The sequence below is a fragment of the Prionailurus viverrinus genome, chromosome B4 (genome assembly GCF_022837055.1).
Source record: "Prionailurus viverrinus isolate Anna chromosome B4, UM_Priviv_1.0, whole genome shotgun sequence".
NCBI classification, from domain to species: Eukaryota; Metazoa; Chordata; class Mammalia; order Carnivora; family Felidae; genus Prionailurus; species Prionailurus viverrinus.
This window is the reverse complement of record NC_062567.1, coordinates 115,122,408-115,140,039: the sequence shown is the minus strand read 5'-3', so window position 1 is coordinate 115,140,039 and position 17,632 is coordinate 115,122,408. Positions and strand designations below refer to the sequence as shown.

At 37.4% G+C, this 17,632-nt stretch overlaps 1 protein-coding gene across 3 annotated transcripts in view; it reads right to left on the bottom strand.

The window, feature by feature from the left end:
- CFAP54 (cilia and flagella associated protein 54) overlaps positions 1-17,632 on the bottom strand; it is a 301,918-nt gene that overhangs the window by 51,565 nt on the left and 232,721 nt on the right. For 2 of the 3 annotated variants that reach the window (XM_047868490.1, XM_047868491.1), the window contains exons 62-63: positions 4,032-4,205; positions 2,271-2,491 (exon numbers count right to left, since the gene is read on the bottom strand). In XM_047868490.1, the coding sequence (XP_047724446.1) occupies positions 2,271-2,491; positions 4,032-4,205 (395 nt within the window). The remainder of the gene's footprint in view (positions 1-2,270; positions 2,492-4,031; positions 4,206-17,632) is intronic. The other variant, XM_047868492.1, reaches the window with a different exon arrangement.

The following is a 17,632-nucleotide window of genomic DNA, read 5'->3' as shown; positions in this document are numbered from 1 at the left end:
TTAATAACTAAACAGAGAAAACTAATAAGCAATATTTACTGTTTCAATACATAGCATTTACCAACATGATGGTCTAATAATGGTAAACTATAACAAAAGTCAATGTCAAAATAGGCATTTAATTTTCCATTATCTTTAAAAAACTAAAACCTAGTTGCTAATGGAATTAATTATATATGCTAACTGATGGACTATACACTGAATATTTTTGATATGTCTGATCTTTTCTTTGAAAGGAACGAAAGCCCTATCAGGAGAACTCTTGTTTGCCACAGTCCCGTAAACAACAAATCACTTTACTAGTCAAATATTTGACCTTACCACACAGTCTAAATGTGAATAACTTAGCATTGTGCATAATTTTAATCATATTCTTTTTTCTTGGAATTTTTAATGTAATTTGTTTGGCACCTTTGTTTTGCCATCACAAAGTGTCAGTAGACCTCACAACATGTAGACACGTACAACTGAGAAGCATGTCACCTAGCAATGATCACTCTGGAAAGATACCTACTTTTTGGGGGGAGGAAAAGCAGGATTAAGTATCAAATTATGGGAAGAGTTTGATTGAAATAGCCTCCTGAGTGATTAAAAGCTCAAAAATGCTATTATAAAAATCAGCCAAGCTTGCAGTTTATTTTTTTTTAAATCCAAAGGCTCTATGCTCGTTAGCTGTCTACCCCAGTGAAACGAACACATGATTAGGTGGCTTGCACCTGTCAGGCAAGTGACAATGATCTCCAGAGCTGATTATTCTGGGAGAATGTTACACTAATTATATTAAAAAAAAAAAAAAAGAAAGAAAAGCAAACAGGGTACAACAATCTTTGATAACACTGCTGCCATTAGACAGGTCACATGTACTTACAATGTATTCAAGGTTGTATGCTTGGAGCATCATGCTTAGGAAATGGGAACTTGTGGGCTGCCCTTACTGGTAAAGTACTCAAGTAGAGCCCCTTTCAGAAAATATTTAAGAAGCCACACCTATTATTTTCCAGACTCTTACAAAATATTCACAAGAACACATTCACTAAAACTGTAGTTCTCAACCTTCTCATTCTCTGCCTTCTATGCCAAAACACCGGAGGCATCTGGGACACATGGCAGTAATCCTCAAATGTAGTCACAGTTTACCGAGGGGTGAAGCAGGATCTGGTGTTCGATGGAAATGATTTCATCCCACTCCTGTTGCTTCCTTCCCTGCAGAGGGCCGGACATTAACAGTGTGTTCCTGGCCTTTCTGCCTCCTGTCACTCTCCTCCCCTGGAGAGCTACTTGACTGGTGAATTTGGGAAAAAAGAAATTTTGGATATGCACAGTTATGCTGGTTCTTCTTGGGAGAGAATGGTTTATAGGGAGTGAATGTTCTCTGCTCCTTCATGCAACAGATTTTAAAGGGGTATGTGTCCACACAGATTTTAAGGGGGCCTGTAACGACCAAATCAACCAACCAAACAAACAAATGTAGCTGGATTGGTAAAATCTGTCTACTTTCCTATTCACTATTAGGAAGGCCACTTACCAGTAAATATGAACCACATCCAACAATATCAACTTTATGACTCATAAGAATAGGTATTTTTTAATCTCAAGCTCTTACTCTTTTATTTTTCAAGTGATTTATAATCTGGGAGGAAACGGGTGTTGAGTATTGGGCATGCCAATACCCCAGTATCTGGAAACTAATTTAAAAAATCCTCCCCTGGGGGTGCCTGGGTGGCTTAGTTGGTTAAGCATCTACCTCTTGGTTTTGGCTCAGGTCATATTCTCATGGTTTGTGGGTTTGAGCCCATATTGGGCTCCACTATGACAGTGCAGAGCCTGCCTAGGATTCTCTCTCCCTCTCTCCCTGCCCCTACCCCATTCTCTCTCTCTCTCTCAAAATAAATAAATAAACTTAAAAAAATTATTATTGTCTACCCAATAACCTAGCTTTACTTTAGGTTCTCAATTTGGAAGAAATAACACTTTCAGGTCACTTCTCTGGGACAGACATATGGACATGTCTGGTACGGGCAAGTGTATAATCACAAAAATGGAAGCACTATATGGTGAAGTCCAAAGTCAAGATAATTGAAAATAAATGACTGATATTTTTTGTTTGGAAGAATTATATGCAAATGACTTACTTTATTCATTTCACAAATACATATTGGAAATTTACAATACACTGTGTCCACTTAAACTTTCTCAAATGTGCTTCCTTCAGAAATATAACAGTGATTCCAAGAAGTTTTATAAAAATACATAATGTTTGAAAACAGTACCTTGACTGAATTATATAAGGTTTTTTCTGAGAAAAATGTAGTTTCCACTCCTTGACATAGTTCTTTTGGAAATTCATCAATACAAGAGGAAGAATACAGCTGTAAAAATCTTTTAAGGAAAAAATGCATTTCCTTTTGGCGCAATATCAGCCCAGAGTTGAAAAGGGATGTGAGAAGTGTATCATCTGGCAAAGAAATTCCAGATCCTGGCTTTGGAGATGCTTAGGGAAGAAAAATAATGTAGAGTCGCATTAGATAACACAATAGTCTCAGTATTGTTGGTATTTGCTCATTAGCCACTATCCCTGGAAATCACATCACCTCAGCTAGTGACTGCCAATGTAATTCCTCCACTTTTAAGCTTACATGCTAATGGAATTGCTTCTTGCCACAGGAATGAAAGAAAATCTCAGAAGGGTGTGAGGATATTGCTTGAAGTTCTAAGGCTTGACAATGCGAGAACATTCTATCTAGTTGTCTTCTTTGGGACTCACTTCAAAAACAGATCTTAAAGCAAGAATTGAGTTGTGTGCAATTTATTTGACAAGTGATCTCAAGGAGCATAAGTGAAAGAACAAACAAAGTGTGATGGAGAAAAGAGCCAATGAGAGTAAGTTAATGAATGGGCTGCAGCTGTGGACAATAAGGGCTCAGTCCTGCTGAGGGCCTTCTGGAAAATAACATGTAGAATTGTCTGGGACTGGGAAGCTGGAACGGTTGCTACCATTCCCTACCTCATTAGTTGAAGGTTACTCCCAGACGTGCGGAATCCCCGGCACTCTGGCCTGTCCTGATAGTGGGCTGGGCGAGTCTCAGTAGGTTCAGAAAAAGCCCAGAGCAGAAAAGCAGTAAAATGTGGGTGCTTGATGTGGCAAGGGCCAGCAGGTGAATTCAGAGGTGAGCCGGGCTGATGTGGGGCAGGCGTTGCCAGGGTGTGCTGCACTGGCTCACTTCAGCATCCTTTGTCACTGAACTTCTCTTCCTCTTGCCCCTCTCGTGATGCACTCCCCTGACACTTCCTGGGTGCTTTTCTATCCCACTGCTAGTCCCTGATAACTGTGCTTAGACACTCCGAGGCAGCCTATTTGCTCTGCTGGCTCCTCCATCCCTGGGCCCTGACATGGGTCAAATTGTCTTTTCCGCCCGTTTGCGCTGATGAACAACACTAAATCACCAATGTCATTGCCACAGAAAAAACACAACATACATTGTCACAAACACAATAAGGACTGACGTGAAGTAGATTATACCAGTTTTTCTGGATGCTCTTCTGACAGCATTAGATGATACAACAACAACAACAAAAAACCTAAACAAAACAGTGCAATGAAGTTAAGTATCCTATCTGAAGCATGAATCTCTTCTCTTGTATATACTGAATACGGGAACATTCTCTCCTTAAAGCCAAAATTTTATCGTGTTCATTTTCTAAGCTGTCACATTACTATCACTCTGATTCTCGACTGTTGTGAGCCATGGGCCACATTGGCACTCTTGGGAAGCCCCTGGATGCCTCTTTATAATAATATTTTTAAATACATCAAATAAATAAAATACATAGAATGTCAAAGGAAGTCAGTTACATTGTAATACTATTCTGCCCAAAGATCTGTGTATCCCAGCTTAAGATCCGCTAAAATTTTCATCTTCTGATGAGAGTTCACTCAAAAAGATGTCAAAAGTACTTTATAATTCTAAGAAACATGACTTGAACAAGAACTGGAAAGGAATGTGTTCTTTTTTAACACATCAAAAACCCACCTAGCAATTTGCTCATATTATTAATCCTTTGCAGATGAATATAGTAGCGCAATAGAAGAATCCACGTAATATCCACTTTAGTCGGAGTCTTTTTTCTAGCATCTGTGTTGTCACACATGCCATCATTTTGATAAGAAAATGTACAGGCAGTCTGGAACACCACTTGGTAGTTATCTGCAAGTAAATAATAATAATAATAATAATAATAATAATAAGTGAAAAAAGTTTTTAAGACAAATACTATGCTTTCCTTGAAAAATAACCATATGTAAAAAAAAAAAAAAAAAAAGCAGAACCCATTAAGGAAAGATTGACACGTGGGACTACATTCCCATTAAAAAACATTTTTGTATCATAAAAGACACCAAATGCAAAGTTACAAGACAAACCATTGACTGAGAAAAAATATTTATAACATGTATGAATTGTTTTTCTTGGGACACCTGAGTGGCTCAGTCAGTTAAGTGTCCCACTCTTGGTTTTGGTTCAGGTCATGATATCATAGTTCATGAGATCAAGCCCTCTTTGGGCTCTCAGCTGACAATGCAGAGCCTGCTTGGGATTCTTTTTTCTCTCTCCCTCTCTCGCTGCCCCTATGTGGCATGTGCATGCATGTACATGCACACACACACACAGTTTCTCTCTCTCTCTCCCAAAATAAATAAATAAACATTTTAAAAATGATCTGTTTTTTTTTCTCAAATATGTATAGCACCTTGCACCAATCAATTAAAAAAAAAATCAAAGAGTCCAACAGAAAAGTGGGCAAAGAATTTCAGCAGTCAACTCCTAGAAAAGGAGACTCAAACAGCCAAAATTTTAACATCACTAAAAATCAGAAAAATGCAAATTAAAGTGAAATACCATTTCCCATCTCTCCCTCGGTAGTTGATAGATATTAAAACCTGAAATAATAAATATTGATAACGGTGTGAGGAAACCAGGATTCTTATATACTACTTGCGAGGGCAACTTCTTGGGAAAGCAGTTTGGCAGGATCTATTACAACTGAAAATGCGGATACTCATGTAAGTGTACGAGGACTCTTGTGTAAGACATTCATGACAACATTGTTGTAATATCACAAAAAATGGAAATTTGGAAAAATAAACAGAAGTCTATTCATTTGATGGCATGAAAAATGAATGAATTAGATTGATAGAGCAGAAAGTATCATGTAGTATCTCAGTTCAAGTTCCAGATGTACTTCTCACTACTGTGTGATTTGACCCTCTCTGTTCCTTAGGTCTCTCTGGGTTTTTGACTTCCTGGGTTTTAATCTTCTCATCTTTAAAATGGGCGTGATGAGGGTGCTCCTGGGTTTGTCTTCACAATGTATACCAAGTTAACAAGCAGGTGATACATAGAGTATACTACCATGTGCATACTTTGAAAAAAACCCAATGAAATATTTTGTATTATTTATGTACACACACACACACAGATATATATATATATATATATATATATATGTATATATATATATATATATATATATATATATATATTAGTATTTTATTAGGGTTGTGGTTGCCTCTGGGAAGGAAGGGAGGAAAGATGAACAGAATTTTTTATGGTTAATGGTCTATGTATGTTTTCTTGAATAATAAGATGAACCCCCATGTACTTACCACCCAGTTTATCAAACAGAATATTCTCAGTACTTTTGAAGTACTATGTAAACCTTTCTCTAATCCCCATTTCCTTCTTCCTTCTTTCCTGCCTTCCTTCCTTCTTTTTTTTCTATCTCACATAAAATTTTGTTTGCAACCTTGTGTGCTAAGGTACACTTGCTAGTAACTTACTTTTAAAAAGTTCCCCAAAAGAGGGGCGCCTACCATTTGAGTCCTTACAAGGCCCTCATGCTTGACTGACTATCCAGCTAATTTTTCCTAAAATCTATAAAGGCTTTGTTCTACTGCTTTCTAGTATCTGTCATTGCTGGTGCAAAGCCCGATGCTAGTCAGCTGTTTATTACTCTGTATTTGACTATCTTCCCTATTCTGTAATGTTTTAATAAACTCCTCATTATTTGTGGTGATTTAAAATTTCATTTTGCATCTAGGCCTAGATCTTTTCATTCACACTGCTTTTGGAACATAGAACGCCTTTTTGGTGTGAACCCTCGTCTCTCCTTTTGGTCTTGCAAAATATTCTTATATTTATTTCTTTGATGAAATAAATATAAGAACGTACTGATTCTCTCAACTTGCTCTCTTTCTGCCTTTCCCTCTCCCTTTCTCTCTCACTCCACATATTTGGGTGCTTGATTTACAACAGATGTGATGCAGCAATGTCGTGAAGAAGGTTTGTCTCCTCAATACATGATTCTGGGTTAATTGTATATCATATGGAAAAAAAATTAATCTTGACTTTGGCCTCACACCATACACAATAATATATTCTAGGTGAATTACAGATCTATATGTGAAAAGTAAATTAAAAAAAGATGGTTAAGATAGGAGGGTATCTTTATAATTTTTGCAAATAAAAAGATTTCTAAAACTGAACACATAAAGTAGAAACCATAAAAGAAAACATCTATAAATTGGACAACATTAAAGTTATGAACTTTGTATAATCAAAAGATACCACTAGCAGAATGAAAAGGCAAAACACAGGAGGGGTAAAAGATATTTGCAATACATATAATCTATAAAATGGTCATATCCAGAATCTCTCCATATTTCTAAAAAGAAAGACTGAAAACCCCCACGGAAACTGGGCATTATTCTTGAATAAGGAGTTCCCAAAAAGACTAAGCAAAAGCCAATACTATATATAATAGTGCCCTACAATTGTAGTCATCAGGGTAAACTTCAAATTCAAACCCCTTTGGGAAACTTCTTGGTAGTATTCACTAAAGTTGAAAAAATACATAGCTATTAACCAGCAGTTCTACTCCTTGGTATATACATAAAAATGTGTACAGGGATGCCTGGCTGGTTCAGTCAGTTAAGTGCCTGACTTTGGCTCTGGTCATGATCTCGCAGTTCATGAGTTTGAGCCCCGTATTGGGCTCTGTGCAGACAGCTCAGAGCCTGGAGCCTGCTTTGGATTCTGTGTCTCCCTCTTTCTCTGCCCCTCCCCCGCTTGCACTTTGTCTCTCATTCTCTCTCTCAAAAATAAACAAACTAAATTTAATTAATTAATTAATTAAGAAAATTTTTAAATGTGTGCTTTGTGCACAAAAATGTAATGTACAAGCATATTCATGGAAGCATTGTTCATGATAACCCCCAAATGTTTATCAACAGTAGAATGGATAATGAATTGTTATTATGTCCATCAAGAATGAACTACACAAATATAGTGTTGAACAAAAGAAGACAGATACAGAAGAATATAGACTATATAATTTCACTTACACAGAATCAAAAGCTGGCAAAACTAATCCATCTGTTATAAATTAGAAAGCAGGAAGGTTAAGATGTGTTAACCTTACTGTGGTAATCATCCATAATGTGTACATGTATAAATCATTACATGGTATACATTAAACTTACACAATGTTACATGTCAATTATATCTCAGTAAAGCTGGAAAAAAAGAGGGTTGGTAGGCAATGGTAGGGGGGATGATGTAGACTTCTGGATTATTGGATTTGTTCTATTTTTGACCCATGATGGTTGTATAGGTATTTCCTTTAGGATGTTGAATCAAGTTGTATCTTCATGATTTGTGTCATTTTCCATATTTATGTTATAATACAATAAAATAATTTTGTGGTGACTTCCAGCAAATGTGTCCTTATACTATTGGCATGTATCCTTCTCCTGGAAATCATCCCAAACAACACAAAACACAGGTAACAAAAACACAGATTCTATTTTCAGTAAATCAGGGAAGAGCTAAAACCCGAAACCACAAGTTGTATGGAATCATGCCCAAAGTAGCTGTCACCAAGTAGAGGATGCAATGGAGACAGAGGATAACACCGAGATATAAATCTCAGAAAGAAATAGCAATGCATGCTTCTTGATAGTGAGGTGCACATTTTTAAAACAGTATTATGGTGCCTGCTAAGTTGAGGCATCTTAAGACCCATGGTTCACAGTTTAAAGAAAAAGGAACAAAACTTTGAACGTGTATGTGGTAAGCTCTTTAAAAGTCAAAAAAATTCTTTGTCATAGCTTTTCAAACTACAAATGAAAAAATCAGTGAAGCATCATATAGAGTAGGTTATCATATTGTGCTGGCTACAGAAATGCACACAAAGCCTACAGACTAATAAGTTGCCACAGTTGAATACATGTCCTGAAGTCTAAGACCAAAACGTCCTGTTTGCAACAATCTCCACTGGTTGAAAAGTCAGTAAACAAATTCTAGCACTTTCCAATAATAAAATGACTTGCTGAATTAAAGATGTAGCTGCAGGGGCTCCTGGGTGACTCAGTCAGTTAAGCATCTGACTCTTGATTTGGGCTGAGGTCATGAACTCATGGTCCTGAGACCGAGCCCTGCATAGGGCCCCATGCTGAGCATAGAGCCTGCTTCAGATTCTCTCTCCCCCTCTGCTCCCCTCTCATTCTCTCTCAAAATAAATAAACAAACAAATAAATAAATAAAAATAGATGTCGCTGCAAACATGAAGACTCTATTAACATCTCCTCTGCACAGTTGTACTTTTGCCTTGCACATACTCAAATCTACAGACATTGTTGGACATGTAGTTTTGGTTATATTTGACAGCATCGGCACCCACTGTTCAAAGATCTCCTTGTACGTGAATGATGAGCAGTAATGCAAGCGAAATGTGCAGTGTTGAATAGTCTTTCTGAATCCAGTGGTTGATCCTGGAATAACCGTGTTGATGTTTGCACTGACAGTGCAAAAGCAACAGTAAATAAAACGGCAGTGCCTTAGCACGAACCTAGGAAGGCAGTGACACCAAATGTACTAGTAGTTCTTGCATTTTTCATTGCCACACACTCATTGTAAAATGAACAAGTTAATTAAAGTGCCAGTTTCACTTAAGAATATCCCTGATAAAGCAGTAAAATTAACGTTATTAACTACTGACCCCGAGTACCCGTCTTTTTCACATTCTGTGTGATAACATGGGAAACACACATCAAATATTTCTGCTTCATACTGAAGCGCAATGGCTGTCTTGAGGAAAAGCACTTCTGTGATTAAGTTGCAAACGGAATGCACTGCTCCACCCCCCACCCCTGCAGCCCACCCACTGAACAACTGAGGAGACAAACTGCTTTCAGACTTAAGTATGTGGCAAACGCTTTCTCACAAATAAAAGTAGTAGGTCTTCAAGGAAAACAACTGACAGTATTTGCTGCCAATGATAAAATTCAAAATTTTCAGTAAAAACAGAGAGTTTGGAAAATTTGTATATGCCACCATGGGCTTCCCAGTGCTTAGACTTTTCTCATACGAATGGTGGTGATATTTTAAAATTTTGATTTTTAAAAATTGTCCAGTGAATTGCACCAACATTTGGAAGTTCTACATAACCCAGGAGTCACTATCTTCCAAGTGTCTAATACACGATGTAACAAAATCATGCCTGAGTAAAAGATCCATTCAAACTGAAAGACTCATGTGTTTTAATGTAACAGGGTACAAAGAGTTCAGTGATACTGCTTCAGAGTCTACATCGGAACTAACCTTTAAGAAACTACCACTTACCCAGGGTTGGTTTGGGACCAAAGAAGAATATCCACAATCATCTGAAAAGGCTCCTAAAATAATCCTCCATTTTCTGTCTACATATCTGTGTGAGGCTAGGTTTTCTTCACATATTTCAACCAAAATATTACCCTATAACAGACTGACTGCAGAAGTAGGTGTAAGAGTCTAGCTATCTTTAATTATGCCAGACACTAAAGAGATTTTTAGTGTTCTTCATGCTAACTTGCAATGGATTTATTACTATTCTTTTAAAATTAATCAATATGATGGGTATTGAAGAGGGCATCTTTTGGGTTGAGCACTGGGTGTTGTATGGAAACCAATTTGACAATAAATTTCATATATTAAAAAAATATAAATAGAAAAATAATCAATAAACTTTAATTTTTCAGTCTTAATTTCTTTTCTTTTGTTCATATAACACAAAGATTTTTATTTCTATAGTATAGATTCCCAAATTGAGATTAGTGGGTCAAAGGTGGTGTTTACCATTTTAACAGCTTTTGCCTGATTAATTCCCAAAAGGGGTTATTACATATTACTAATTACTACATAAAGATTATATATCCCTGTCAGTCTTAATTTCTAATGTAACTTTATTTCTTCTATAATAATAGATTTGCCTAATTGTTATTTAATGTAATTTGAAGGAAATTTGAAGTAAATTACATTTTTCTCCAAAATTATAAATTTTACAAAGTTTTTCAAATTTATTTGCTTAGAGCGAAACAAAAAAACTCTAATAATTTAATTTCTCCATATCAGTGATTACTTTTGTCTTATCATTTATCATTTGTGGGGTTCTTTTTTTACTGTAATTTTCCTAAATAACTTTGCTAATAGTTTATTGGTTTTTTTTCCTGAAATTACAACTTTATTTTATTGTTTTTTTCCTAATTTATTACATACATCTTGTAAAATGATACAAAATAATGCCAAAGTTACCTTTCATGTCAATTAGTTAAAATTGTTTAGCCAGTTGCCTATTGCTAAAAAAAAAACAACGATCAAGTTTTAAAACAAAGAAAACCCAATTCTGTGTTCTATTTAAGAGGCATATTTAAAATAAGATTATTGAGAAAGGTTGAAAATAAAAGAATGGGCAAATGTGTCCTAGAAAAATGTAAACAAACAAACAAAAGGAACATTTGTGAACCTACTATCAGATAAGCTAGCATTCTGGCCAAAAAGCACCAAGTGCAACAAAAGTGGAGCCTTTATAATGTTACAGGGTCTAATTCACAATAAAGATATGAGGTGGCTCAGTCTAATCCACAATAAAGGTAGCTCAGTCAGTTAGGCATCCAATTCTTGGTTTCTGCTCAGGTCACAATCTTGAAGTTTGTGAGTTCAAGCCCCGTATCAGGCTGTGTGCTAACAGTGCAGAGCCTGCTTGGGATTCTCTCTCTCCCTGTCTCTCTGTTCCTCCCCTGCTTGTGTTCTCACTCTCAAAAGAAATAAACTTTATATATATATATATATATATATATATATATATATATATATATATATAAAATTTAAATAGAATATTCATACCTTAAGTAACAGTTGCAACAATTAAAAAAAATACTATAGCTATAAGACAAGAGATAAAATGATAGTAATAGTAGGAGACTTCTATTCACCTTTTCCAGGGGTTGTCAAACTATAGTTCATGGGCCAAATCAGGCCTATCCATGTTAATGTATGGCCCATGAGCTAAGAATGGTTTTCATACTTTTAAGTGGCTGAAAAAAAGCAGAAGAAGAAGAATATTTTGTGACATGTCAAAGTTTTATGAAATTCAAACACCAGTGTCCATAACTAAGTGTCAGTGGAACACAGCCACGTCCATTCGTTTACATCCTGCCTGTGGTGCCTTTCACATCATGGTAGCAGAGTTGACTGCTTGCAACAGAGACGACAAAGCCTAAAATATTTACTATCAGTCCCTTTACAGAAAACGTGTACTGACCCAGACTTTGTTTACGAAAAATCAAGTGGAAAAAACAATTGGAAGATAATAAAGTAATAGAGAGTCATCAATAGCCTCCATACACAAAAACAACAACCAGTAGAAATTCGATGAAAACATTTTACAGTGCCAATAAAAAGTTTAACTATTTAGAAATAAACCTAACAAGAAACATACAAGATCTATTGGAAGAAAATGTTAAAGTACTCCTAAGGGACTAAAAAACAAAAAGACTTGAAGTAAAAAATATAGGACATGTAATATTCTTGGTTAAGATGACCGATAACATAGAAATGTAAGTTATTCCTAAGTTAATGCCTAAATGTAATGCAGCTCATAAAAACACAAGAGAACTTTTTTAACTAGGCAAGCTGCTTCCAAAGTAAAAAAAAATAAAAGTCATAAAAGACAAACAATTTCGATAAGAAAGATTAGTGAGTGGAGACTCATCCTAATAGATATTAAATATAAGGCTATGATAATTAAAACAGTGTGGTGTTGAAGCCTGAATAGAACAGAGCAATAGGAAATGAATAAAAAGTACAGAAATAAGGCAGCCATCTGGAAAAACTAAATGTGTATCCATTTGTCATTTTTTACATATTCCAAATAGGTTTCCATAAATTATTAAAAGTCTGTGGGAGAACACACTTATAGTCTTAGAGTAGGGACTAGATCTTTCTGATATAAATCCAGAAGTTATCAAAGAAAAGATTAATAATGTAGCCCGGGTGGCCCAGTCGGTTGAGCATCTGACTTCGGCTCAGGTCATGATCTCGCAGTTCACGTTAGGGCCCCACATCAGGTTCTGTGCTGACAGCGCGGAGCCTGGAGCCTGCTTCGGGTTCTGTGTCTCCCTCTCTGCCCCTCCTCACTCTTAGTCTGTCTGTCTGTCTGTTTATCTTTCAAAAATAAATAAAAACATTTAAAAAATTTTTTAAAGATTAATAATTTATACTATTTTGAAATAAAACATTTCTTTATGGTATAGAACCACCACCAAAAAAAATTGGATAACTGGAATTCCAATTCCAATTGATAATTGGAAAAATATATTTGCAAATTAAAGGATTGATTTCTATAAAAGGCAGGGGGAAGGGCTTTCACAGATACTTAAAGAAATGAAAAAAAAACACCTCAAGAAAAATTGAGCAAAGATTATGGGTAGAAAGTTCACACAAAAGACGATTAAGCTTAGTCCTAGCAAGAGATGTGTAAATTAAAATGAAATCTTCTTAAAATTATACATGTGTGTGTTTGTGTGTGTATTCATAGATAAAGTGTACATGTGTGTGTACCTGTGTGTATTCACAGATATACATATATATCATATATATGTAAAGTTTTGTACATAGGCTAGTATAGCTATTGGGTCAACAGACACATCGTATCTATTGGGTCAATAGATACACTATATCTATTGGGTCAATAGATAACATATATAAGGCACACATATATACATACATACAAGGTTACCTATAGTAGAGTTGTATGTAATAGCAAAAGAGTAGAAACAACCTAAAAAAAATCTATCAAAAGGAGACTAATTTAACTATAACACAATTTATAGAGGGTTATTATGCAACGATAAAAAGACACTGTATTGATTTGAAAAATTTGCCAATAGATACACTTATATTAAGTGGCAGGAAAAAAGAGCAAGGAAAGTAATTGTGTGCACTAATATTTATGCTATTAATTGTATTTGTTTAGGGAAAAACATATCAATGTATTGGTGTGTGCAGCCATATTGGTTCATGCAACATCCATCCTAATCCCTGAATGTGCCTGCCTATATTGAAGTTACAAAGATAAAAATCATGGTTGCGAGATTTCCTTGCAGCTAGGGCCCTGCATGGGACTTAGGTGTCATGAATTCCACGCATTCACGTAGAAGTTGAAATTGGCACTGTGCTAGGTGGTGCAGGAGACAGGATTCGAAGCACCTCTCTTGCTGGTGTGGGTTCTGGCAGAGGCCACGTGGCTCTTGAGGCTGCAGCCAGAGCAAAGCCTCCTTCCTTTGCAGGCAGATTCCTGATTCTACAGCTGTCTTTACGCTCTGGTCTGAATGTTTGTGTCTCCTCCCAAATATGTTGAAATGCTAATCCCCAGTATGATATTAGAAGGTGAGGCCTTTGGGAGGTGCTGAGCTCATGACATTAGAGCCCTCCTGAATGGGATGAGTACACTGAGAGACTCCAGAGAGATCCCTAGCCCCTTCTATCACATGAGAAGGCACCATCTGATAGGTACCAGAAAGCGGGCCTTCACTAGGTACTGAACCTGATCTTGGACTTCCAGCTCCCACACCTGTGAGAAGTACATTTCTGTTGTTTATAAGCTAGCCAGTCTGTGGTATTTTGTTATAGCGGTGTTAACAGACTAAGACACTTATTTACAACAAAACAAAAACCTCCAGTTCCCTTGGTGGCCTAGCTTTGTGTCGCTTAGTCAGGATGTTCAGCCTAGAATTTGTTTCTTCGGTCCTCGCAGGATTTTGGAAGTCTTAATAAATCTCCTTCTGCTTAAATAAATTGGAGTGGATTCTGTCCCCTCCAGTGGCACCTCAGCAGTTTGCATAAGCATGTATACTTCTGGTACAGAACCTAAAAAACTGATTGTGGTAGCAGAATAAAGGTTCCCAAAAGATGTCCGTGTACTCATCCCCAGAACCTCTGAATATGTTAGGTTACAGGGCAAAGGAGAAATATGGCTGCAGATAGAATTAAGATTGGTTATCAGCTGACCTTCAGAGGGGGAGTTTTCCTAGGTCATCCATGTAGTCCCAGTGTAATCCTAGACGCCCTTATATGTAGAAAAGGGAAACAAGAGAGAGAGACAGAGTATGTCAGAGTCAGAGAGATTGGAAGATGTAGGGAGGGGCCACAAACCCCTGGAAAACACAAGGAAAGAGATTCTCACCTAACGCCTCCCCTAAAGTACTCCGCTGACACCTTAATTTTGTTAGCCCAGTGAGACCCATTTTAGACTTCTGACCTCCTAAACTGGAAGACAGACCTTGTGTTGTGTTAAACCACTAAATTGTAGCTGTTGGTTACAGCAGGAATACAATGACAACATCAATTGTCTCTAGGGACAAGTCAGTCATTTGTAGAGAAGACAGAAGGGAGACTTTTCTCTCCATGCCCTTTGAGATCTTTTGAGTTTTGATTCTTGAGAACAAATCACCTATGTAAAAAATTGAACTAAACTAAAAGAGCCTCTGTACATATTTGACCAATGTCGTCAGGTCTTTAATGTCACAGGAGAAAATTAAGGCCAGTTCAACTCTTCTTTCTTTATAGAAAGTCCACTTTTTCTGACTGAATGCTCACAATTACTTTCTTTCTCTTTATAATCCAAAAGTGATGTCAGAATTTTTCCAGGTATAACCTGCAATATACATTTATTTTCAGAAGAACTTTTGTGGGAGGTGGATCCCTTTGCAACGGTTTCCCTCCAGCCTCAGCCAGAGCTGCATGGGTTTCACTGGTTCCGGGCAAGTATTTATGCTCATTTCCCTGCAACTTTCAGGTGGTGAGAATTCCAACCTTACAATCTCAGGTGGGGTTCTGACTTCTCCCAAGTGACTCATTTTTGGCCCTGACCGGGCAATTTGGCACGTTTCTCTGCATCTACTCAAGCCGGTGGGCAATGTGTTTCTAGTCCTCAATTTGACAAGCCCACTCTAAAGCTCTATTCTAAGCAGTTAGCAGGGTTCTGACCTTCCCTACCCACAGGGCCCTCCTTCCAGACCCCCTCTTTGTCCTGGCATCCAAGTCCCAGCCCTAGCAGTGCCCTCGCCAATGGCGTCCTCACCTTCAGCTTGCTTAGAATCACTCAATTTACTTTGGTAACTTGAGATTTCCCTTTCCTGACTTCATGCTCAGCTGTAAGTTAAAACAATTTCAGTTCTGTTTTATCCAACCTTGTGTTACATGTTTGGATTGGGGAGGGAAAAAGCACCTTTCATGTCAGCTCAATCCGAAAGGGTGATGGATTCATTCTGCACTTTGATTTCCTGGTAATACTTTCTTATCACACCCAACACAGTGATCAAGGGCACAGCTTTTAGAACAGGATAGATCAGGATTTGCATCAGCAGTAGAAAATTATCCTGGTTACATAACCTCTCTGAGGCCCTTTCTTCGTTTAATATATATGCATAATGACACTGCCATGGGATTTTCGTCAAGGACAGATGAAATCACATAAAGCACTAGCGTATGGCATCAGGACACACTGGTCCCACTGTTATCTAGCATTCGCTGCATATGGCTTTCTGTTTTGTGTCAGTCTTTGACCGGGCCCTGCTGAAGGTTTTAAAGGATCTTGTTACGTTTCTTTTGGCTCCCTGAAGTGTCAGTCTTCCTCTGCGTCTTCAAGAAAGCATTTCAGGGGCGCCTGGGTGGCGCAGTCGGTTAAGCGTCCGACTTCAGCCAGGTCACGATCTCGCAGTCCGTGAGTTCGAGCCCCGCGTCGGGCTCTGGGCTGATGGCTCAGAGCCTGGAGCCTGTTTCCGATTCTGTGTCTCCCTCTCTCTCTGCCCCTCGCCCGTTCATGCTCTGTCTCTCTCTGTCCCAAAAATAAATAAACGTTGAAAAAAAAATTAAAAAAAAAAAAAAGAAAGCATTTCATTGTGCCTGTCTGGCAATGTTTCCTTACGGGTGCCTTCTGTTGCTTCCTATTTTTCATTGTTGACTCTGTCTAGAATAAAGAATGTCTTCACACCTAGAGTCTGGTAATAGAGGGTGGAGAATATGTGCTCTGCTCTTGGTCATGAGACGGTTCCTTCTCAGATTTAAGTGATCAAAGTATAGAGTTCTGAATGACATTTCTAGAAGCTTGCAGGTGTTGGACCAGGACAGCTCTGCTTCACTGAGGATGGTTCTCATCATGCTCCAATTGTCTCAGCTGCTAATACTATGAACTGATACATAGCAGGTACACACATGCATGTGCACACACACACACACACACACACACATCACTGCTATTAGCATAAATTATTTTTCTCCATTCTAATCTGTAAGTAGTGTAATACTTTGGGATTTGAGGATGTAATGTGTTTCCCTAGGTCCCCACCTATGGAGTATTGTGTCTCAGAGGAATACAAGAAATCAAGATAGTAGCAGAGGAATGGCATCTCAGTTTTTAGTTGGTATTGACCCCATGTTTCTGGACCAGGCCCAAGGCAGTAAGGAAAGAACAAATCCTATTTTTTCAGGCTGAAAGCTTTTCTCTGTTTCAACAGGCAGAGCCTATATTAAAGGTCAGCTGTGATCCTAAGTCTTCGTTCACAGTTCTCTTTGTATGTTCTGACAATAGGTTCACCGCCATTAGTTTTCACAAGACAAACATTTATATTTTCTATAGACCAAGTGCATTTGGTTGTGAGAAGCTGCATCCAGGACCACTAGCCCTAAATTGTACTTTTAATTCAAACTGTCTTACAGAATTTAACAATTCTTATCCCAGCTGAAATTTTCCCTAAAGCCACAAGAAAATCAAGACAAAAAAGATAAGTATGTTTAAATACAACTAGGCCCAAAGTAGGCATCTAATAAATGTGTGTGTTTTTTTGCATTGAAACTAAATATGATCTTATATTGCCAGTATCATCATCTCAGGGTCTCTATGCCTATAAGACAATGTAGAGAAAATCTCTATAAATTGGATCAGCTGAATCACTCTGGTATCTTCTTATTCTGCAGACGTCATACAGTAGCTCTCTGGTACACATGCTGACCTATTATGGTTCACATATACATGAATAGTCTATTCTGTCATCATGCTTCTCTGACTGCCAGTTGCTCTGTTGAGAAAATGTGGTTTTTTATACCTGCCCCACAATATACTTGTTCCAGAAAAAAAAAATGTTTCCAATTAACTAATATGCCCATCCTGTCTGTCGTCCAGCTTCAGCCTAATTTGCTTCCATTAATATGGACCTCTTAAGAGACATATCTATATAATTCCAAAGTGTATCTCTGTTCTG